General features: G+C 35.8%; 1 protein-coding gene across 15 annotated transcripts in view; it reads right to left on the reverse strand.

Moving 5' to 3' along the window:
• Nucleotides 1-23,320, reverse strand: part of SEC24B (SEC24 homolog B, COPII coat complex component) — an 82,780-nt gene that overhangs the window by 8,030 nt on the left and 51,430 nt on the right. For 12 of the 15 annotated variants that reach the window (XM_036409217.2, XM_036409183.2, XM_036409292.2 and 9 more), the window contains 13 exons: nucleotides 22,296-22,516; nucleotides 19,334-19,518; nucleotides 17,063-17,165; nucleotides 15,679-15,805; nucleotides 14,624-14,733; nucleotides 12,388-12,500; nucleotides 7,556-7,674; nucleotides 7,167-7,222; nucleotides 6,721-6,927; nucleotides 3,398-3,521; nucleotides 2,852-3,010; nucleotides 2,094-2,267; nucleotides 920-1,030 (listed from right to left, as the gene is read on the reverse strand). In XM_036409217.2, coding sequence (XP_036265110.1) covers nucleotides 920-1,030; nucleotides 2,094-2,267; nucleotides 2,852-3,010; nucleotides 3,398-3,521; nucleotides 6,721-6,927; nucleotides 7,167-7,222; nucleotides 7,556-7,674; nucleotides 12,388-12,500; nucleotides 14,624-14,733; nucleotides 15,679-15,805; nucleotides 17,063-17,165; nucleotides 19,334-19,518; nucleotides 22,296-22,516 — 1,809 coding nt within the window. The remainder of the gene's footprint in view (nucleotides 1-919; nucleotides 1,031-2,093; nucleotides 2,268-2,851; nucleotides 3,011-3,397; nucleotides 3,522-6,720; nucleotides 6,928-7,166; nucleotides 7,223-7,555; nucleotides 7,675-12,387; nucleotides 12,501-14,623; nucleotides 14,734-15,678; nucleotides 15,806-17,062; nucleotides 17,166-19,333; nucleotides 19,519-22,295; nucleotides 22,517-23,320) is intronic. The other 3 variants (XM_036409190.2, XM_036409235.2, XM_036409245.2) reach the window with 2 other exon arrangements.

Consider the following 23,320-nt stretch of genomic DNA (forward strand, 5'->3'; position numbering starts at 1 on the left):
TTAAAAACAAAACACTAAGTGTTATATTAATTCCCTAAAGGATTTAAAAAACTTATATACAGTAAAATTTACTATTTCCAATATAGCTCAATGGTGGTTATGTCAAATGCATAACCATGCAATCATTACCACAATCAAGATACACAACAGTGCCATCATTACCCCAGAATATCTCCTTGTAGTAAGATGCTCCCCTGCCCCAACCCTGAAAAATCGTGGGATGATCTCTTCTTCATCCCTATGATTTTCCTGTTGCTAGAAAGTCATATAAATGGAATCACATGTAGGTAGTGGTTGTTTTTGTTTGTTTGTTTTTAATCCTCACCTGAGGATATTTTTTCCATTTGATTTTTTTTTTTTTTTTTTTTTTTTTTTTAGAAAGAATGGAAGGGAGAGGGAAAGAGAGAAACACATCAATTGGTTGCCTTCCACATTACCCCGACCAGGGCTGGGAGCCTGAAACCAAGGCCCTTCACCAGAACTGAACCTGGGACCTTTCAGTCGCCAGGCTGACACTCTATTCACTGAGCCAAACAGGCTAGGGCTGTAGGTAGCATTTTGAGACTAGATTCTTTTACTTAGCATAATGCCTATGAAAGTCATTCATTTTGTTCATGTATCAATAGTTCTTTATTCCTGAATGATATTCCATTGTATGACTGTATTACAGCTTGTTCATATATTCACTAGCTGAAGGAAATTTAGGTTGTTACCAGCTTTAAATGATTATGAATCCTCAAAAGATTTTTAAACCAAAGAATTAATAATAAATATAAGAACCATCCAATTTACACTAATATACATGAAAACAGAAAACATACACTTTTAAAATAAGGGATCTCTAGGGTAAAAAATGTCCAAGTTTCAGTTTTTAGAATAGAAAAATGCATTACACCTGTTCCCTCACTGTTTTACTCACCCATGTTTGCCAGAAGACAGATGGCAGCTTGTACATCCACTCCTGCATATACATCTGCTAGTGAACTTACCACTGGTAAACAAAGTGTATGCACTCTAATTCGCCGTTCACCTAAACAAAGTGATGAACAAATGTCATTGCAAAACATTTTTTAAAAAAGAAAGAAACAAAAATTATTCAAGGTATTGTTTTGATTAAATCTTCAACAGGATATTGAAATATAAAAATACAGTGAATGTGTTTTAAAGAAAATTAAACACTTTCTAAATCTGAAGGTATACTATGAACACATACTACATTTTGAATAAAGCTTTAACATTACATTTTAGTTTTTATTTTAATACTAGAGGCCTGGTGCATGGATTCATGCACAGTGGGGCCCCTTGACCTGTCCTGTGCCTTCTTGCAATCTGAGACCCCTTGGGGGATGTCAGACTGCTGGTTTCAGCCTGATCTATCGTAGGCCAGACCGAGGGACCCTACTGGTGCATGAATCCATGCAAGTGGGCCTCTAGGATGCATATAACATCTTTGTTTAATCTCTTCCTGCTTTTCCCCTTCCCACTTTCCCTCTGAGATTCATCAGACTATTCCATACTTCCATACTGTGTGTTGTGCGCCTGCCCCCTGGTGGTCAGACGACATCATAGCTACCAGTCAAATGGTGGCTTAGACTTTTATTTTATTTATTATTAAAATGTTTTATTGATTTTTTTACAGAGAGGAAGAGAAAGGGATAGTTAGAAACATCACTGAGAGAGAAACATCAGCTGCCTTCTGCAGGCCTTCTACTGGGGATGTGCTCACAACCCAGGTACATGCCCCTGACAGAAATCGAACCTGGGACCCTTCAGTCTGCAGGCCAACACTCTATCCACTGAGCCAAACTGATTAGGGCAAGGCTTTTATATATATATAGATCATTCTTCTAAATTATATCCAACATAATAGCATGGTTTACCAGATATATATGATCCTGGGAATGTAAGTAAAAAAAAATCATTTAAAGAATAAAAAAAGAGTTAAAAAACAAAACAAACACAGAACATACATTTGATTAGCTGATGCAAATCCTATCACTTTCCACTGTGTGTTCATTCTTTCTCCCCATTCTCACCACCATGTTAGAGGAGAATTATTGCTACAGGTTATATTTCATTTCTCCTAATGTTACCTTTGCTTGATGTATATAACAGGGCTGTTTGAAAGCATACTAGGGAAGTGTCCGCCAAACTTTCTTCAATTGACAGCTGTACTGCAAATCCAGCATCTGGATTGATGTTGGCGAGGGACAACAAATCAGTGGATCGCACAAAGAAGTTTCCATGAAAAGTGTGCATTGAAAGGCCTAGAGAAGAGAAAACTTGTTGTAAAAGATGAAGCAATAGTAGTACATCTCCAGCTAAAGCTATAATACTTTACAATGTAAAAAAAGTCTCTGATTTTGAATGAAAAGGATAACTGGGGACAGGATTGGAGTGTTGTTAAGAGTTTCTAAAATACTAATTCAAAAGGACCAATGTAGGTTCCACAAAAGATCTAATCTAAAATATTTTTAAAATAGGGGTTACTGTAAACTCCTTTAAGAATTAAGTGATCAGAATCCCTACTGAAAATATTCACATAAAACCAAGGTAATGTACATTGAAGACTATTTAAATGATGATGAGGGCAAAGATAACTTTCACTTAAAATCTTCCCTATTCCTCTAATTCTCTTTCTAAAATCACCTCCAATATGAGCTTTCTCTTAGCTACTTTCTAATAAAGCAAGACATTATTTTTGCCCATTTCCAAATTACTGTAAAAATTGGTCAATGGTTATTCCACACACAAAATATATATATAGTCTTTCATGGACTACAGATAGTCACAGATACTCAATATATGAATGCTCATTTAATTATAAACCAGAGTTTTTATAATGTCATACCTTTAGTACACCTTATTCTCATAACAGCTTCAAATCCAATTTTCCTTGTGAGATAACGTTTTAGTTCATTTTGTAACTTTTCTGCTTGTGAAGGATTGTGAGTAGAATGGAAAGATGGGTAATAATAGATGCAGCCTGCTGAATACTTGGACATGCAAGCTTTAAAGAGAAATTTAAGAGGTATTTCATATTTGTCCAACAGGAGTATAAATTCTATATTATTTAGAAATCTAAGCCATAATGAGAAAACAAAAACTGTCAAAATAAAGATAATATATAAATCTGAGAAAACACAAACATTTATAAAATATAACATATAAGGTTTATTGTTGAGGAGAATGGCAAATAAATTATATTTTAAAAACAAAGTATCAAAACATTTTATACTGCTATAGTGCTTTAAAATTTACTGTTAATTTTCAGAAATATCATCTATGTAACTCACATGTCTCTCTCTCCAAAGTGTTGAGAATGCTTACTATAGAGTTTAGATTTAATTCATATGCTAAAACTGTATATAAAGAGATAAACACAATGTCCTCTTACCTAGAGAAGAAAGATCTGAATATTGTGAACTTAAAAGGAACAGATCCACTGCAGTCTGCTGCCCTGAGCAATCCAAAGCCAGCTTCTTATAAAAATCAGTTGCAGGGCCAAGATGTTGTACAACCTAAATCAACAAGTCACAAAGTAAGAATTCTGTTTCTATCTCTCTTATAATAAGGAAGTGGTATCTTCAACACCACCACCACCCCCGCCCCCCAACAAACTCAAGTTTGTTTAAAGTGTCTAGGCAGTTGGCACAGATTTTCTATAGTAATTCTATATAATAGAGGTAATATGCAAATTAACCCTCACATCCTCACAAGAAATGATAAGGGATCAACAAGAAATAAAGAATACATTGTCTGAAATAAAAAATATTATACAGAGTCCTAAAAACAGAATGGAAGATCACAAGAATCAAGTCAAAAATTTGGAACATAAAGAGCCAGAAGACACTCCACAGAACCTAGAAAGAAGGCAAGAGAATCCAGAAAATTGAAGATAATGTAAGAAACCTCTGGGACAACTTCAAGCGAACCAACATCAGAATTATGGGGGTCCCAGAAGAAGAGAGAGAGCAAGATATCGAAAACATACTGAAAGAAATAGCAACAGAAAACTTCCCCCACCTGGTAAAAGAATTAGACTTACAAGTCCAGGAAGCGCACAGAACTCCAAACAAAAGGAATCCAAAGAGGACCACACCAAGACAAATCATAATTAAAATTCCAAGAGCAAAAGACAAAGAGAGAATATTAAAAGCAGCAAGAGCAAAGAAGGTAGTTACCTATAAAGGAGCACCTATACGATTTGTCAGCTGACTTCTCAACAGAAACCATGCAGGCCAGAAGGGAATGGCAAGAAATATTCAAGGTGATGAATAGTAAGAACCTACAGCCAAAGATAATCTATCCAGCAGAGCTATCACTCAGAATCGAAGGCCAGATAAAGAGCTTCACTAATAAAAAAAAGCTAAAGGAGTTCATCACCACCAAACCATAATTATATGAATTGCTGAAGGGGGTTCTTTTAGAAGAGAAAGTAAATAAAGATAAAAATTATGAACAACAAATACGTAACTATCAACAAGTGAATCTAAAAACCAAGGATATTAAAAAAAAAATCTGATGAACAATATTAACTGGTGAATATAATAGAATCAGAGGTATGGAAGGGGAGTGAACTGACGATTCTTGGGGAAAAGGGGAGAGAGGGATGTGGGAAGAGACTGAACATAAACTGTGCATCTATGGATGAAGACAATGGGGGGTGGGGAAAGGACAGAAGGTGGGGTGGGAACCTGGTGGGGTGGGAACCTGGTGGAGGAGAGCAATGGTGGGGGGGGGGGGGAAGAGGGGAAAGGAACATTTGTAATAATATGAACAATAAAAATTTATTTTAAAAAAATGAGAAAAACACAAATATATTTAAAAAAAATCAGTAAATCTGTAACATATTCCTATGTTCAAAACATCTCAGTATTCTATAATAGGCTGCAATGTATCAATGAATTCAATGCTAGTTTTATTTATTTATTTATTTATTTATTTATTTTTTTTAAAATATATTTTATTAATTTTGTACAGAGAGGAAGGGAGAGAGATAGAGAGTTAGAAACATCGATGAGAGAGAGTCATCGATCAGCTGCCTCTTGCACACCCCCTACTGGGGATATGCCCGCAACCAAGGTACATGCCCTTGACCGGAATCGAACCCGGGACCCTTCAGTCCCCAAGCCGACGCTCTATCCATTGAGCCAAACCGGTCCCGGCTCAATGCTAGTTTTACTTGTTGATTAAAAAATATCCTTGCCTCAATTTATTTTTAAATTAGCTTCTTGCCCAGCCAGTGTGGCTCAGTGGTTGAGCATCGACTCATAAGCCAAGAGGTTATTGGTTCGATTCCCAGTTAGAGCAGATGCCCCAGTTGTGTGCTCAATTCCCAGTAAGGGATGTGCAGGAGACAACAGATAGATAGTTCCCTCTCTCTATCTCTCTCCCTTTCTCAAATCAATAAAAACACATAAAAAATAAAAGAGCTTCCTTTCCTTCTCAAAAGCAATAAAAAATACAATTTCTGTAAAAAATAAAGTATGGTGCTATTTTTCTCTAGCAATCGATAAATAAAGCAACAATACTTAATAGTGACTATAAGATAAAAGTCATTAAGAGTATAGGTTAATAAAAAGTCCAATAAGTAAAATACTTTAATAATTTAACTATTTGACCTAGTAATTTTACTTCTAGGAATTTATCCTAAGAAAAAACTGACTATATCATTAAATATTTATGACACTATTAAAACTGTTTCATACTCATAATTAGTTGCAATAGCATTTTCTCATATATAAGTTGAAGTTAGATAAAAATTATGTACAGAATAAAAAATGAGTGTTCCAGTTAATTTATTATTTAAAATAAGGGATTAAAATATCTGATAAAGTCTTCATGTAATATTCAGCCTGATATTGGGTTGTTGTTTTTTTAATAGTTAAAATGCAATAGGCAACTTTTCGATAGCTAGGAGGCAACTTATTGAGTACTTTCATATTTAGTAAAAAAAAATTTTTTTTATTTAGTTGTTTTTTAATTTTTTAAAAAAATTTATTTTGGAGAGAAAAGGGAGAGAAAAAGAGAGAAACATCCATGTGAAACAGAATCATCGATTGGTTGCCTCTCGTATGCACTCCGACTGGGGAACTGAACGACAACCAGGAATGTGCCCTGACTGGGAATCAAACTGGTGACCTTTTTGTGCACAGGATGACACTCAACCAGCTGAGCCACACTCGCCAGGGCTACTAGTAAAACACATTTCTTAATGATTTCAATATACTTTCTGATAAAAGATCAGTTAGAAAATGTAGTATATATAAATATGATGCTTGATTATCTTGTCTGCATATCTTGAGAGTGAATATTGATTTATTACATTATTCCCATTTTCTAAGTCTATATAATAATTTATATCACTATCATAATGAAAATTTTATTAGCGTGAGCATGGTAAACAATAGTATCTCATATTTAACAAGTATATTATTGTATAACAGAAAAGAACTCTGGAATTAGAATATTAAGCTACATTTTTACCATTAAATAGTTAATTAATCTTTGGCAATATATGTAGTTTAATATGTTTCCTCATCTATAAAATGAAAGGATTAGAGTTAATTATTCCTAAATTTCTATGACTTGCAAACAAATAATAAAAAGAATATACCGCAACACAAAAACAAAATAATTCAAGTTGAAGTGGGAAAGTAGAATGATCAAGCAGAAAACACCATCCTGAATATGACAGAGAAACGAAATATAAAATACCTTTGTGCTTGATCTCTGGTTAGGATCCTCTCTGGATTGCAGAAGTCCTGCACCCAAGGAAGGTAACTGTGTCTGAAATACAGACACACGGCCACCTGTTGGAGACATTAATTTAAAGGCAGCCTGAAGCGCAGGACCAAGGGCACTGTGTGTTTCTCTTGTATTGGTGAACATGTTTGGTAATGCATTCAATAAGTCTTTTATCAGCTGGGAAAACAAAGATTAAAAGTTGAATTACTCAGAAGGAAAGGCAATATTCTTCTTTAAAACATCCCCGAGACAGTATATGCCACTTCATTTGGATGCACCGTAAATTGAGGAGTCAATGGATATGCTACCACATTGTCTATTGAAATGTTAATAGACTAAGAAAATGGTAAACATTTCAGTAAACAGTTGAAATAACAGAAACATTTTAATACTCTAAGGAAAAAAATCAATCTCACCTCTTTACTTTCATGTAGGTTGACAAGTAAACTATCTGGAGTAGGTAGAAAAACATCTATAGGGAAAACATATTTTAATCAACAGATAAATCAAATAAAAAAGATATCGTAATATAAAAAAAAATCTTAGTTTTCACCAGGCCACTCTTATAATGGGTACTATAGTATTGCTTTATTCTCTGTATTATACACATGTGTTCACACATGCAAAAGTACATGTACACAGGTGTAAAAACAGAATCAATTATTTTCCAGGAAATGATAATTTTTAAACAAATATCTAAGTGCACCAAATTATCCTTACAGCATTATAAGATGTACTATCAAATAAAGTAGAATCAACTCCAAACTCAGTAATTAAAAATACTTTTATTTTATTCACTGCTTACCATCTATATCAGACACAATCAACATCTGAGGTTGTGATAATCCGTCTTGCAAATTGTAGAAGTGAATAGTGCTATCAAAGGTCACAAATCCTATTCTTGTTCGTGAATCCCCAGGAAGCCTAAAGATAAAAATGACAATTTAAAATTTAGAGTGCTCAGTAACATTTTTTATTTAAGTAAATAATAAAATAGGAAACTAAGCCTAAGAATAACTACATATGCTTTTTCATAGAGGACAGAAAAGTCAGCTTTCTCTAAATCAACAGGTATCAGAGAAGAGTAAGGATGAAGCATTCCATTTTCAGATGAAACCACTAACACTTAGAGATCCTAGGTCAGAAAACAACTACAGCTGAAACCGGTTTGGCTCAGTGGTAGAGCGTCGGTCTGCAGACAGAAAGGTCCCAGGTTTGATTCCAGTCAAGGGCATGTACATTGGTTGCGGGCACATCCCCGGTAGGGGGTGTGCAAGAGGCAGCTGGTCGATGTTTCTAGCTCTCTATCCCTCTCTCCTCCTCTCTGTAAAAAATCAATAAAATATATTTTAAAAAACAAACAAAACTGAACTATATTCAAATAATAAACCAAAACTAAAAATGACATATTTATTTATTTATTTATTTATTTATTTATTTATTTAAGGAAGCCTCACCCAAGGACACATTCAATGATTTTTTTAGAGAGGAGATGGGAGACAGAAAGGGAAGGAGGGAAGGAGGGAGAGAGAAAAAACATCAATGTGAGAGGGAAACATCAATCGGCTACCTCCCCTGATTCCCTGACCAAGGCCAGGGATTGAACCCGAAACCCAGGTATGTGCCCTGACCGGGAATCGAACCCGAGACCATTTGGTGCAGGGGATGATGCTTCCAACCAAGCCACACAGTGAAGGCTACAAACGACACGATGAAAACAACACCAAAGATTTCTTGGTGACTTTGTTTTGAAATGTATTATTTTGAGTGAAAAATCACTCATATTTTCAGTTCCAAAATTACAAAAACAGCATATCTTGTTTAAACATTTTAAGGGCAGAATAGCAAAAAAACATCTTCCTGAAAAGAAAGACGGAATGTACTGTCTTTTGCATATCAGATTTTAATGTACAGAATTTCAAATAAAAATCACATTTAAGATCAAGGCATTCTATCTATCATGAATTTTTTTAAAATATTCTTCCAGAATGCGGTATATTCAAAGGTCATTGCCAAAGAATAAAGGAATAAATTAACATTTCAATGCCCATCAAGCTTTTCTTATGAATAAGATAAATGCTATTGTATATTGTACAGAAGTATATTTCTTTATTTTAAAATATACTTTTATTGACCTCAAAGGAGAGGGAGAAAGAGAAAGAAACATCAATTAGAATCACTAATTGGCTGCCTCTTGCAGGTCCCACACTAGGGATCAAGCCTGCAACCCAGGCATGGGCCCTGGCAGAAAATCCAATCGTGACCTCCTGGTTTATAGGTCGACAATCAACCACTGAGCCATGCCAGCTTGGCCAGAAGGGTATTTCTAAGTACCACCAACTCTGTTAACTGCTGTTATGTAATCTATTGTTTTAGTAAAGCTTTGAAATATTTTTGAGCCCTAGCTGGTTTTTGCTCAGAGGATAGAGCTTCGATCTGTGGCCTGAAGGGCACATGCCCGGGTTATGGGTTGGATTCCCCAGGAGGGGATGTGAGGGAGGCAGCTGATGAGTGATTCTCCCTCATCATTGATGTTTCTCTCTCTCTCTCCCTCTCTCTTCCTCCCTGAAATCAATAAAAAAAATTTTTAAAAATTAAAAAATATGTATTTTTTATGGTGTACATCAAAGCAAGAATAATTATTAGCATTATTCATGATCAATCAGATATAGTCTGCAAGGTAAGTCTAAAAGCACTTCATAGAACAGAACGTACCAAGTTATGTGCATGTTTAGATTACCAATACTGGTCAAGATTTATGTTGTTTCTATTCTTCACCTCTTTGAGAGATTTCTAAGGTCACTGAATATTAGGATAGTTTGTTACCAGTCAGAATGATGACTACTTACCTGCTCTATCCCATGCTTAAAACACAGAGTTTAGTTGGAACTGTTCCAGTGATCAAATTCCTCTTCCTCAAAGTTATTTCCATCAACCTTTCCAAAAGCATTTTACTACATTGTTGCTATCATTATTACCTCTACTTTTTAAATTTTCCTAATGTTGCTATTTTTTGCTCTGTGTGTGCGTGTGTGTATACATACACACACAGTATCCTACATAAAAGGCTAATATGTAAATGACCAAATGGTGGAATGATCAGTCACTATGATGCTTGCTGACCACCAGGGGACAGACGCTCAATGCAGGAGCTGCCCCTGGTGATCAGTGCACTCCCACAGGGGGAACGCTGCTCAGCCAGAAGCTGGGCTCATGGCTGGTGAGCACAGCAGCAGTGGTGAGAGCCTCTCCTGCCTCTGTGGCAGTGCTAAGGATGTCTGACTGATGGTTTAGGCCCACTAAGCCATCAGTTGGATATCCCCCCAGGGCTCTCAGATACAGGCCAGGCTGAGGGACCCCCACCCCCAAGTGCACAAATTTTGTGCACTGGGCCTCTAGTATATACATATTAGAGGCTAGAGGCCCGGTGCACAAAATTCATCCATGTGGTGGGGGATGGTCCCTCAACCTGGCCTGCACCCTCTCGCAATCTGGGACCCCGTGGGACTGCTGGTTTAGGCCTGATCCCACAGGGATGGTAATCCGGGACCGTTGGCTCCCAACAGCTTGCCTGCCTGCCTGATTGCCCCTAATCGCCTCTGCCTCAGGCTCGGCCACTGTGGCTTTGTCTGGAAGACATCCAGAATGACTCCTGGAAGGTCGTTCGGCTGTCCAATCTAGTTAGCATATATGACACCTTGATTATTATAGACTAGAGGCCCAGTGCATGAAATTTATGCATGAAGAAGGGGGGTCCCTCAGCCCAGCCTGCACACTCTCCAATATGGGACCGCTTGGGGGATGTCCGAGTGGGATCAGGCCTAAATCGGCAGTCGGACATCCCTCTCACAATCTGGGGCCACTGGCTCCTAACTACTCACCTGCCTGCCTGATCACCCCAACTGCCCTCCCCTTTGGTTGCCCCCAACTGCCACCCACCCCCGCCATCAGCCTGGTCATCCCCAACTGCCACTCCCCCCCCCCCCCCCCCCCCCACTTCCCGCCAGCCTGGTCACCCTACACAGCCTGCTGTTCGGCTGATTGGCTGTACCTCACTAACCTCCCTGCTGGCCTAGCTGCCCCACGCAGCCTGTTTGGTCATCATCTGTCTGGTTATTTTGGTTGTGAAGGTCACTTAGGCTTTTATATGTATAGATAAAACTATTTATACTTTTGGTTTTGCATTATCTGTTTAATTTGCAAATAGTCACTCATCTTTGCTGGACTGGGTCCCATTTCTATGGCTATATCCTCATACTTTTCCACTTGGCTAACTTTTCAGTCTTAAAAATGATTTCTTTGCAGGGGATCATCCACTGCCACTTACTGCTGAAACTGTATCTGAAGTAAGCACTTGTAACTAAAAATAGGGAAAATGCTTCAATCAAGGAGAAAAATATGAAAACTCTAAGTTACTAACACAAACTAAAAGCAAATCATTTAATATTTCTGGGTCTTTAAAACTATCTAAAAGGTCTTAACATTATCAGTTTTATTCATCAGTGATATGCAGACCTCGATGACTAGAGTTAGCACTCAGCAGAGCAATGACTCTCACTCAATGGAAGTTGTGGGAGACCCTTCTGGGATCACCAACATTACTTCCAGCACAGCATTCATCACACATAACCACCAGACACCTTTGGACAGTGAGAAGCCACTGTAGTAGAACCCCCCTTACTAATAGCCTTTAAGTTTTCTCTCTTATGGGCGTTGTAGGAAAAAAAGTAACGTACAAATAACTTTGTTTTACTGAGAATTGGAAGGCTCATTATTAAATCTCATTGAGGGCCCCCTTCATGACTAACAGAAACATAGAGAGGAATCAGTGCCAGGTATAAGCAACCCATCCCACACTGTTTCCACTTTCACAATAAGGCTCAGTACTAATGTGCCAAAATGATGAGCTCAGTTTCTGGCTTCCTGGAAAATATTGAGCAGAAAATCAATCCCCTCTTTCCCTTTATCTGGCTCATTCTTTTATTAGCACATTTAAAACTACCTATGGAAAACCCATTGCTCACGTAAAAATTACAGTCCAGATTCTTGACTACCTGGCCAAGTCAAGTTCTCTGGGCCCCAGTACTGAGATCTGCTAAGTTAGAGGAGATCTAAATTCCTTACTAAGCCAAATTGGCATGCCTTAGTGATTGAGCATAGATCTATGAACCAGAAGGTCATGGTTTGGACAGAAACTAAGATGGCGGCATAGGTAAATGCCTAACTGCAGCCTCACACAACAATTTCAAAAAATATAAAGTGGACAGCATCCAGAAGGTCATGGTTTGATTCCTGGTCAAAGCACATGTCCTCGTGGCAGACTCAATCCCCAGTGTGGGGCGTGCAGGAGACAGCTGATCAATAACTCTTTCTCATCTCTCTCCTCTCTTTCCTTTTCTCTCATATCAATAAAGATAAATTAAAAAAAAATTTCTTACTAAGTTTTAAAACTTTATGATTTTATGATTCAGATACCAAGTCATAAATCATAACAAAATCCAAATAGCAGAATCCATATTCTATGGTGGACAGGAAATACTCTAAAAATGAAATCAAAGTTAATAAAAACCAACACAATGAACTCCTGATAAACAGTTTATATATATAAACATATATTTTGAATAAAATAATTCTTACTTGTCTAGATTTTCTAACAGTGACTGGCACAAAATTGTCAAATACCCAGCTTCCACTGCATTATGAGACACATCTAAAACAAATAAGTAAACTGCAGGTTGAGGAGGACGAAGCTGAAAGACATAAAAATAATGTAATTTATTTAATAGGTACAATGTATCCTTTTTATATCACCATACCACTGAGTATGCTATACAAAAAAATACATAAATAGGATGTTTTGTAAGATCTCATGTGCTAGTGAAAATGATATTTCTTTTACTTTTTTCTTATAAGGTTGGTTGTGGATTAAGCTTGATAAGGCAGCCATTATATAGTAATGGTTAAATAGATGGGTTAAATGTTTTCCTGAGAGTCTTGGCTGAGATATCTTTCAAAGAAAAATTAAATTTACTTATTATTTAATATCAACCTCTACCATCTCTTCCCTGCCCCTAAAAACATTTTTAAAATTTAATTCCTTTAACTCAATAATCATTAGTAGTAGCTACTGGGTCACCTGGTGGTGGCTGAAACCCAATGGTTAAGTGCTAAGTGTAAAGTCCTTGCAATAGTATTTCAAGTATGTTTAGTCCTTCTCTACTAGACATATATAATGGATTTAATAGGTTAAATATATGATGTTGGGATTAGCATTTAATAAACTCCAGAGTGGGTGAGGGGAGGAGAAACTGGAGTAGACTGGAAATAGATAAAATATAAAATATATACAGCACAAGGTTGACAACTGTTGAAGCTCACTGGGTAAATGATGGCTCATTATACTATTTTCTCTTCTTTGAAGTATGCTTGAAAACTGTTACAGGAAGTTAAAATAAAAGAATACATAAAGTCTTTTTTTTTTTTTTTTTTTTTTTTGTCAACCAGGGATCTTATGAGTGTGGCAAAACCTTTTTGCTACCCTGTTTCCCTGAAAATAAGACAGTGTCTTATATTAATTTTTGCTCCCAAAGATGCGCTAGGTCTTATTTTCAGGGGATGTCTTACTTTTCCATGAAGAAGAATACGGTACATATTTATTGTTAAATGAAAATAAAGGACATTTATTACCTGTATACGGTACAGTAGTACCGTAGTTGTCAACACAAACCAGACAAACTGTGAATCCTACAGTATCAAGAATTTACTAATTTATTCAATGATAATCATGTCATCATCGTCTGGAACATCATCATAATAATCCAATTCCTGAATTTCCTAGTGAATTTCTTGTGACTCCATTTTTTTCAGAATCAGTGGACCAAATCTCTCATGTTTAGCCTAGGGGGAGCCTTATTTTTGAGGGGGATGCCTTATATTTCACTCAGAAGAAAACCTGTAAGTAGGTCTTATTTTCGGGGAAACACGGTACATCACTTCAATTAGATTAAGATTCCTAAAGAGCCAGAACAGGGCTGGAAACATAGTATGCTGTAAAGAAGGTAAGGAGTTGAGAGTAACAGGTGACCAAAAGAAAGTTTACTATAATTAATAGAAAACAGATAAGAAAATAGTAGTTAAGTGGTCAGATGCTATATTAAACACAGAGAATCATAAAAATTGGAGAAATAAAGAGATGGGGTTAAGCATTATAAATTTAATACACATTAATTATTCTTTACTAATTTACATGTTTGCCAACAACAAAGATTAGAGAAAAAAAAAAGAATACAAAGGAAACATGTTATTATAATGTATTTAAAAATTAGTAAATATGATAAAGATTAGCAGAAGTTAGGTAAAGCTCAGAATCATTATTAAAGAATAGATAGAATTTTATGATGTGAAAAGAGAGAAATTAGAATAAAGTCAATATTCATTTATCTTTATATCCATACTGGATAAAGCATTAAGATTTTATCTTTTTTTTTTTTTTTTTGAGATTATATCTGTAAGAGCTTGAAAATTACAGTTTTTGGCAAAAACATGAGATTTTCTATTGGAGGGTCTTAAGTATTAAATAGTAAAAGAATATTTATATTCATTCTATGTAAGTACATAATCAGAACGGCAACAAATTGTAGATTCTAGTGCTCATCATAAAACATTACTAAGATTTCTTAGTGAAATCACTGCATTCTTCTAGGAGATCAAGTAACCTTTACAAAGAGTTTTCTATTTGTTCAGTAAAAATAGAAACTTTTTTCTAAAAATCATTTTTAAAAATTCAAAATGTGAACAAAAATTCACTTAACAGCAAATTACAAATGATCAATACAATTTATCCCAAGATTAACTTTTAACACTGAATAGTTACCATGTAATCAGAAGAAGCAATGAACTCCACAGTTGAATTCTGAACTTCTGGCCGTTTATGAGGCTCTCCATAAGATCGGGTAAGGGGATTATACATAAATTCTTCAGGAACTAGGTACGAATTAGGAATCCAGTATAAATTAATAATACAACTTATAATTGCACACATATATGCACTCCTAGAAAGAAACACCTCTATCATTAATTTATATAAGGTTTACAATAATTCTGTGAACATCTAATGGTAAAAACCAATTCCGTAAGCCCTCTTTAAAAAATATATCAGAAGAATTAAGAAACCTTCCCCCCCCCCCCCCCCCCCCCGCCGAAATCTGGTTAGGAAACCAGAACACAAGTAGCCTTGCTTTTTAGGTTTGTGTTCTATTTACCACATCTCATGACCGGGGGGGGGGGGGGGGGGGATGAGACAAACACAAATTTGAAAACAATCACATGAAGATACCCTAAGATATGACTAAAGGGGAAAACAGACACACTGCACCCATGTGATAAGATACACTAGCAAAGCTCTATACTGAGTAGAACCAAAAATATCAACAAAAGCATAATTAGTCTACATGACCTCAACTGCGTGACCTTCACTGCTTGTTGTATGAATATGTTTTAGTTTGACCTCACTGACACTTCTCCTCATTATCTCCTTGGCTAGCTAAAATGAAGTGTCCCTAGCCCTGACTGGTTTGGTTCAGTGGATAGAGCATTGGCCTGCGGACAGAGGGGTCCCAGGTTTGATCCCAGTCAAAGGTATATACCTTGGTTACAGGCGCATCCCCAGGGTGGGATGTACAGGAAGCAGCTGATCGATGTTTTTCTCTCATCAATGTTTCTAACTCTCTATCCCTCTCCCTTCCTCTCTGTAAAAAATCAATAAATTAAAATAAATAAATAAAAATAAAATGAAATGTCCGTAGCCTATACTCTCGCCATTAAAAGTGGTATGGAAGTTCTGAAAATAGTGAGCAGAGAGATTCGATGACAAATACCGCAATGTTTAAAATAATATTAAACATACTTATTTTAAGAATCCAAACTCACCATCATTGACTCTATAGCACAAATTGCATTTCCATCTACGCTGATCAATGAAGGATACAAAGGGGTTGATATATGTTCGACAGGATCGGCACCTCACGATGGTATTGGATGTTATCACCGGTAATTGCTAGGAAGTAAAATAAAGACGGTGCAGCAGAATGAACACCCCAGGAAACACACATGCTGCTGTGCTCATAAAACCATAGTTGTGTTTTGAAATTGAAGCATTTAAATAAAATCTGGTGATATGCTAAGTAACAAAAGCAGCTATCAAGTTTTCCCCCTCTTTTATCATAAACTTCAAATAAAATAATACCAAAATAAAGTCCAACCAAATGCAATTAAAGCTATTAGCTGACAAGAAAAGCCTGGTTGGAAAAAAATAGTGTGAGTGAGAAATGCAGCTTGTAAAATATAAATAAAATGTACCTGAATAAAATTATTTCTGAAATTTCATATTTTTAATTTAAATATATTTTTGCATGAAATATCAGAGGTGAAAAAAAAAAATCCAGCAAGCTAGAAATTAAAAAAAATAGACTTTGGAAACTTAAACAAATAATGTTTTAATTCAATAGACTTGAAGTGTCTGGAACTTATTATTATGAAGGTTATTTAATACAGTTAGGAATAGTCATACAGTTTTCTTCCCTAACTGCACATCATTGTTGGTGTTTCCTTAATCCTATATAATAAAAGGTTAATATCCAAATAGACGGAACAAGGGAACGACCAGTCGCTATGACATGCACTGACCACCAGGGGGGCAGACGTTCCATGCAAGGAGATGCTCCCACAGGGGGAATAGCGCTCAGCCAGAAGCTGGGCTCATGCCTCTCCCACCACTGCAGCAGCACTAAGGATGTCTGGCTGATGGCTCCTGGGCTGCAAAAAAGGATACAGGCCGTGCTGAGCCCCCTTCACCCCCACCCCCAAGTGCACGGATGTCATGCACCGGGCCTCTCGTGTTTAATAAAGATCTCCTAAAGTTTATCCTTTGTGGCCTCTCCAACTTCCAAAACTAATCTTTCAAAATCCAGCTCAGACTTCACCACTCATAGAAAACTCTGCTACTGTACCCAGAGGAAATTACTTCCCATATGGTATTTACCACCTAAATACCTTAAAAGAATTTGATTAGTTAACATGTATTCATTTCCTGTATGTAATTATTTGTTCTTACATCTTTGTTCCCTGTTAGAGAAGACTTTCTTAGGGGCAAGGCCAATGACTTATTGTAATAACCTGTATATTAACCAGTGCTTAGTTGAGGACCTGCCACAAAGCAGGTGCTCAGAAAATGTTTGCTGGATTGAACTAGACAGAAATACCTTGCAAATAAAAACAAGTCAGTACCCACATATATTTTTAAATGTGACTTTACCGTTAGGTCTCTGAAGGGATGTAACAATAATCCTAAAGGAAGCTTAGCTTTAGTCAGTAAAGCCTGTGTCTGTGGGATATTTGTCAAAGTACACCGAAAGGAACTGCAAAAAATATAAGAACACAAACTACATTAGTTATCAGAAGAAAAATAAAAAATCAGAATCAAAAAATCAAAAAAACAAAAACAAACAGCCTGAAGTAGACAGTTGTTGTCAATAAATAAGAACATTTAAGAGCATAAGCGAAAATCGTTTGAGAATGGTCTGTAAAGGTAATTAGGAAGGTCCTCATTACTTTAAGCATGTACGCTAACATTTCATCATATACTTATTAGTTTGACTGCTCACAGTACGTCTTCCTTGACAGGATCTAAGTTACATGAGACTGGGAACTCGGTTCAGTTTACTGCTTCATGCCCAGCACCAGAAACAGGGCCTGGCACTTCACTTAGAAGGCACTCATTAATATTTATCATATGAATGATTTATCTTAATATGTAGGCACAATTATTCCTGTTTTACGGCTGACAATACTAAGAATTTGAGAGGTTATATAAGTGGCACAAAATCTCATAGCTACCTATCAGTAGAACCAGGGTAAGAAGCCTAGGTATATCCAATTCTAAAGCCTGTACTCCTAATTACTCTGTTTTGCTATTTTGATTAGAAATGTATATAGCATTCCCTTTCTATGGACTCTTTTCTACATATACATATACACATACATATACTACTCATCTACTTGGGAATGCCTAACTATTCATAATAAAGGCCATAATCCACATACTTATTGACCTGACAAGCTTACACTCAGAAAGATGGGCAGCTATTTTCAACCTAGAATCAATTTATTTATTTATTTTTTTATCAAAATGATCTTGGCACTTCCTTAGACAAAGATGGAGGGTAGGTGGTAGGCTGAGGAAGTAGAGAGGGGACCCTCGGAAAGCTCCATTTTCTGTATTGGAAACTATACAAGATTTTGGTTGAAAAGAGAAGCTTATTATAGTTTTTAAAAAAGTTAGAAATCTATTGCCTTACAAAGGGAAATACTGGCTCTGAAGAATACTAACTCTCTTAACACAAGGAAGAACTTAGTGTTGCTCTGTGAATCTGAGTTTACTTTATGAGAAAGAGATTCCAGGAGCAGAGGATGTCTTCTGATGCAGAATATCCTACGAGGACAGAGAAGTACTGAAAGCAGGCGAGAACAGAGAACTTTTTATCTTGGAAGGAAGCACTGTGGGGTAGTAACAGAGCTCATCCCCCAGAGCAGGCGTCTTCAAACTGCGGAGGAGTCTGATCCGGCCCGCCAGGTTTTTTGGGCAGTGAGCGCAGCCGAGGTGTTACAGTAGGAATTAGTAGTTCATATAGTCCGGCCCTCCAGCTCTCTGAGGGACCGTGATCTGGCCCCCACTTTAAAAAGTTTGAGGACCCCTGCCCCGGAGGATGGCCACCAGAAGCAGGCTGCCAGCTGAGCTTCCCCAGGGGGTGAGAAAATACTCAATAAAAAAAAATCCAAATCTAAATTCAGGCTGGATAAATGGGCTTGGGGTAACGGTCTTCACATTCTATACTGAGTGGGAAAAGAAAAATCAGGGATAAACCAAGAATTTAAAACTGTTCTTGTGATTACATAACCTCATGTCCTTTTCAGGAAAAGATTAAAGGCCATAAAATTGTAAAGATTCCACCTTATTTAAAATACACTAAAAGTTACTGCCAAAACCGGTTTGGCTCAGTGGATAGAGTGTCAGCCTGCAGACTGAAAGGTCCCAGGTTCGATTTCGGTCAAGAGCATGTACCTTGGTTGCGGTCACATCCCCAGTGGGGGGTGTGCAGGAGGCAGCTAATCAATGTCTCTCTCTCATCGATGTTTCCAGCTCTCTATCCCTCTCCCTTCCTCTCTGTAAAAAACCAATAAATATATTTTTAAAAATAAATAAATAAAAAATAAAAATAAAATAAAAGACACTAAATGTTACTGCTGTTGAAAAGTAAGGGAAAAAATGTAAGAAAAGGAAAATATAGTTAGATTTGGGTTCCTAAAACCCTTCACCGAAAAAGAAAAAAATCCCTTGTATTAGGTGATTGGAATAGAAATGGATGGAGACAGAGATGGGACAGGAACGAACAAACTAAATTAAATTTTACATCCAGAATATCTATACAAACTAAAATAGAAGTGTTCACATTAACAAAACTTCCACTCAAGGAATTAACATCATATTTCTTTTACTATTTTTGAAAATTATAAAATAAATACTTACTCTGGGCTACAGTTTAATTTTTTAAGTTCTAAATTCAAGTTAGGTACAGGAGCTAAAACAGGAGTCACGGGTAAAATATTCCTCTCCTGAGTGAGGTTTACAGGCCTTAGGCTTTCTGGCTGTGCAGCACTCTGAAGGCTCAGCCCTCCCAGACTGGAGGACAGCTGGTTCATGCCAGGATACTGCTGAGAGATCAATTAAAAGCAAAACAAAAAGAATAATAAAACAAGCATTAATAAAATGTATTATACTACATATGGTGCTTTAATATACAGAAAAAAGAAAGACAATTTAAACCTGCTTGTTAATAGTAAATGACTTATTAGGACGGTTTAATTTAAAGCATTCTTTAAAAAAGAAACCTGAAAGTATAAAACCGAATAAATTAAAAATCTTATTAGCATGGTTAAATCTCACAGAATTTCAGCAACAATACTTTTCAACATCAAGAATTTAGTTTCTCTGAATACAGTTCCTACTAAAAAGGTAGCATAATGCTTGCTTTCAAGTTTTTTTAAATTACAATTTCAGGATAAGGAGCTAATGTCATAGAAATGTACAATGATGGTCAAAGAGTTTTACTTTGCTTATTTTTCTGCATTTCCTTTGTTATATTTGCAGCACCACTATAAATGCATGGCTTTTTTTTTTTTTTTTAAACTCCAAATGATTTAATGAATTGTGACTACTCATTTTAATGCTCAAACTATCCAATCTTTGGCCAGTGAGAGTCCCTTCAAGCTAGTCCCTGGGGTCCTTTTGATATGAATCTATCTTATTAATCTTCATTAAATTCCTAGCTTTCTGGCATAACATTTTTTACTATTTCCCCTTCAGACTTTGCAGTAATCATTTATGCAAAAAAAGAAAAAAAAGAATCTTGGTTCTTTTTAAAGGATGGTATCTAGAGACCATAATCTGAGTAATAAGGGTATCCACTGCTAGTGTGCTGTTTATTCCTTCCAACTTTTACAATAGGTAAAAATACAAAACATACGTCTTAAATAGAGGGGGAAAATAATAAGCTCACACTGACATTTTTTCCTATTCAAATTTAAGATATTGGTGTTTTAATTTCTTTAATTTTATTCATGTATCTTTCTTTTCTCTACTGAAAATCTTATTCTTAGTGGTAAAAACATTACTTTTTTATTTTATCCTATAATATACTAAAATAGTATTAAAATAACATCTATATTACTGCAAATGCAAGTTAGATGTAAGATTACTTTGTAGTTTTTTTGTCCTTAGATTATATCCCATTGAGAACATACAAAATATAGAATTTTAAGATTAACTAAAACAATGCTTTTCTCAGTATCAGACTGTATCAACTTGATAAAACAAGGTCATTTGTTTTTGTTTGCTCTTAATTATAAGAATTGCTTTTTATCTTTTTAAAAATAAGAATAGAATGAGGCTACATTTAAAAATCGAGTATATTAAATATTAATTTTTACTTTTATTCCAAAGACAATCTCTTAACCTAGCCAAAATAACCTCCCAAATATGATGGGACAAGAATGGTAATTCCCATTCTCCTATGTCAAAGGTTTGTAACTTTTTTCCGTAGAGGCCCAGATGATACGAATTCGTGCCCTGGGCCTCCAGTACATACATAAAAGAACGAGTGTGGCTGTGCTCCAGTACAAGTTTATTTACCAAAGGAGGCAGCAGGCCAGATTTGGCCAACAACGTTTTCCTATGTCATTGCGAAACCTTCTCATGTCATCACTTTCAATTTCAAAATGTTTTTTTTTTTCCTTGCCCAACATTTCCAAGAACCAGATTCTTTCTTTGAACTTCACTTTCTTTGCATTACAACGTACAAATAAATGACATATTATAATCCCAAATAGCAATGTGCTTAAAGCACCCAAGTCAGACTAGAGCAAAATGGAAGTCAGGGAAATTTGTGCTAATCAACCATATTTCTCTGGTGCCTCTCCAAATTTCTGTCTTCCTTTTGAGCCTTAATTCTAAGATTAAATTCCAGAAACAAATGACTTTACTATTTCCCTCTAATTTTTATTCTTATTCACTATAAGATGAAATTTCTATTAAGTTACTCTAAAAAAGTTTTATTATTAATAGGATGCTTTTAACATCATGTTTTTAATCTTTTATTTTCTTCTCAACAAATAAAATGTAAACTACTGTTCTGTATTATTAAAATGAGATGGTATTTAAGAAGTACATCCAAACAAAGTCATGTCAAAATGGGTCATAGCAGTAGTTAATGAACATAAGCACTGACAAACATTTATATATGTGGAGGCTAGTACCTAATTATATGTCAGAGATTTCCTCAAGTTAAGAGTAGGAACCAAAATCGCAAACCACATTTATGCTGTATCATTTTTTTGAGGAGGTAATAAAAACAAGATAAAACAAAACAAAAAAACAAACAAAAAAACACAGAACATTTAATGCTTACTTTAATTTGACAAAATAAATACATGCTTATTATAAAGTCTGAAAAATAAAAGTATAATGAAGAAAAACCACAGCTAATATCTTGATCCAAATTTAACCTCTTTAAAAATTTAATGTTGCCTGGCTGGCGTGGCTCAGTGGTTGAATGTCGACCTATGAGCCAGGAGGTTCTGGTTCAATTCCGGTCAGGGCACATGCCTGAGTTGTGGGCTCAATTCCCAGTGTGGGGTGTGTAGAGGCAGCTGATCAATAATTCTCTCTCATCATTGATGTTTCTATCTCTCCCTCTCCCTTCCTCTCTGAAATAAATAAAAATAAATAAAAAATAAAAATTTAATATTTATATTTCCTTTTATCTTTTTCTATGTATGCACACACATAAAACTTAGAATCAAATTCTTTCTATGCTCAATACAGGCTTATCTGTACTTGTGCCTATGACCCATTTGAATCACCAGGGATTTGTCAGAATTGATATTTTCACAATTCTTAGATATGCAATGTCTTCCTATGACTAAATACATACTTGAGCATACTGCTGGAATCCAGAATACCCTGGGCTGGGCTGTCCTCCAGAATGCAGTGGTGCTGCAGCATTCTGATAACCAGGCTGAAGAGTGGGGTAACCGTATCCAAATGGTTTAGCCACTTTTGAAGGCTGAGGGGCAGTGGGCACTGGAGCTGGAGAAGGGTCAGGTTCAGGAGCGGGATCAGGAGCAGGACTGCTTGCTGATGAAGAAAGCATATCTAACAAAGGGAAATGTAAGGTGTTAACACTTGAAAACATGACTGTATGAAGACTTGGCTCTTGGGAGAGCCATAACCTCTGGCATTGCCTTTTCTTTAACTTTTTATTATGGGAAATTTTGAACATTAACAAAAGTACAGAATAGACTAATAAACCCCACACACTCATAATTCAGCTTTAATAATCATCAATATTTTGCTAATCTTGCTTTATATGTTCCCACCCCATCTTTTTTTTTTAATATAGACGTATTTTAAAATAACCTCATTTGGTATCACTTGACAATAAATACTTTGATATTCAGGTGGTATATTTTTAATAGATAAGGCCTTTATATTTACTATTATCCATACAAAAAAACAGTTTTTTCTTTTATTCTTTCCTCAGGAATGAGGCTATAAAGCAGAAAAAAAACCCAAAAAACAAAGCACTAAAAAGAGTGTCAACTACTCTTTATTCTAATTTGCCCTTTTTTATCTGACCCTGCCATCTATAAAATATGTCCATGAAAAGAGTGGCTTATTTCTATAATCCCCTAAAAAGCTGTATTATTTGTAGAGGAAAAACTATGAAAATACGAAGGAGTGTCTGTAAGTGTCCCAGCTCCTAAAACAATGTCTGCTGTGCAGTAGATGTCAATAGAATTTAATGAAGCAATGTTCTTCCTTTACTGAAATTTAAAACTAAAATGTGATTAAAAATATGAAAACAGTAGAAAATTTAATAATCATATACAAGAATAACAAGAAGAAACCTTAACATTTATTCTATTACACATAACCATTATTAACAATTTGGTATAT

Source organism: Pipistrellus kuhlii, unplaced genomic scaffold, assembly GCF_014108245.1.
Source record: "Pipistrellus kuhlii isolate mPipKuh1 unplaced genomic scaffold, mPipKuh1.p scaffold_m20_p_1, whole genome shotgun sequence".
NCBI lineage: Eukaryota > Metazoa > Chordata > Mammalia > Chiroptera > Vespertilionidae > Pipistrellus > Pipistrellus kuhlii.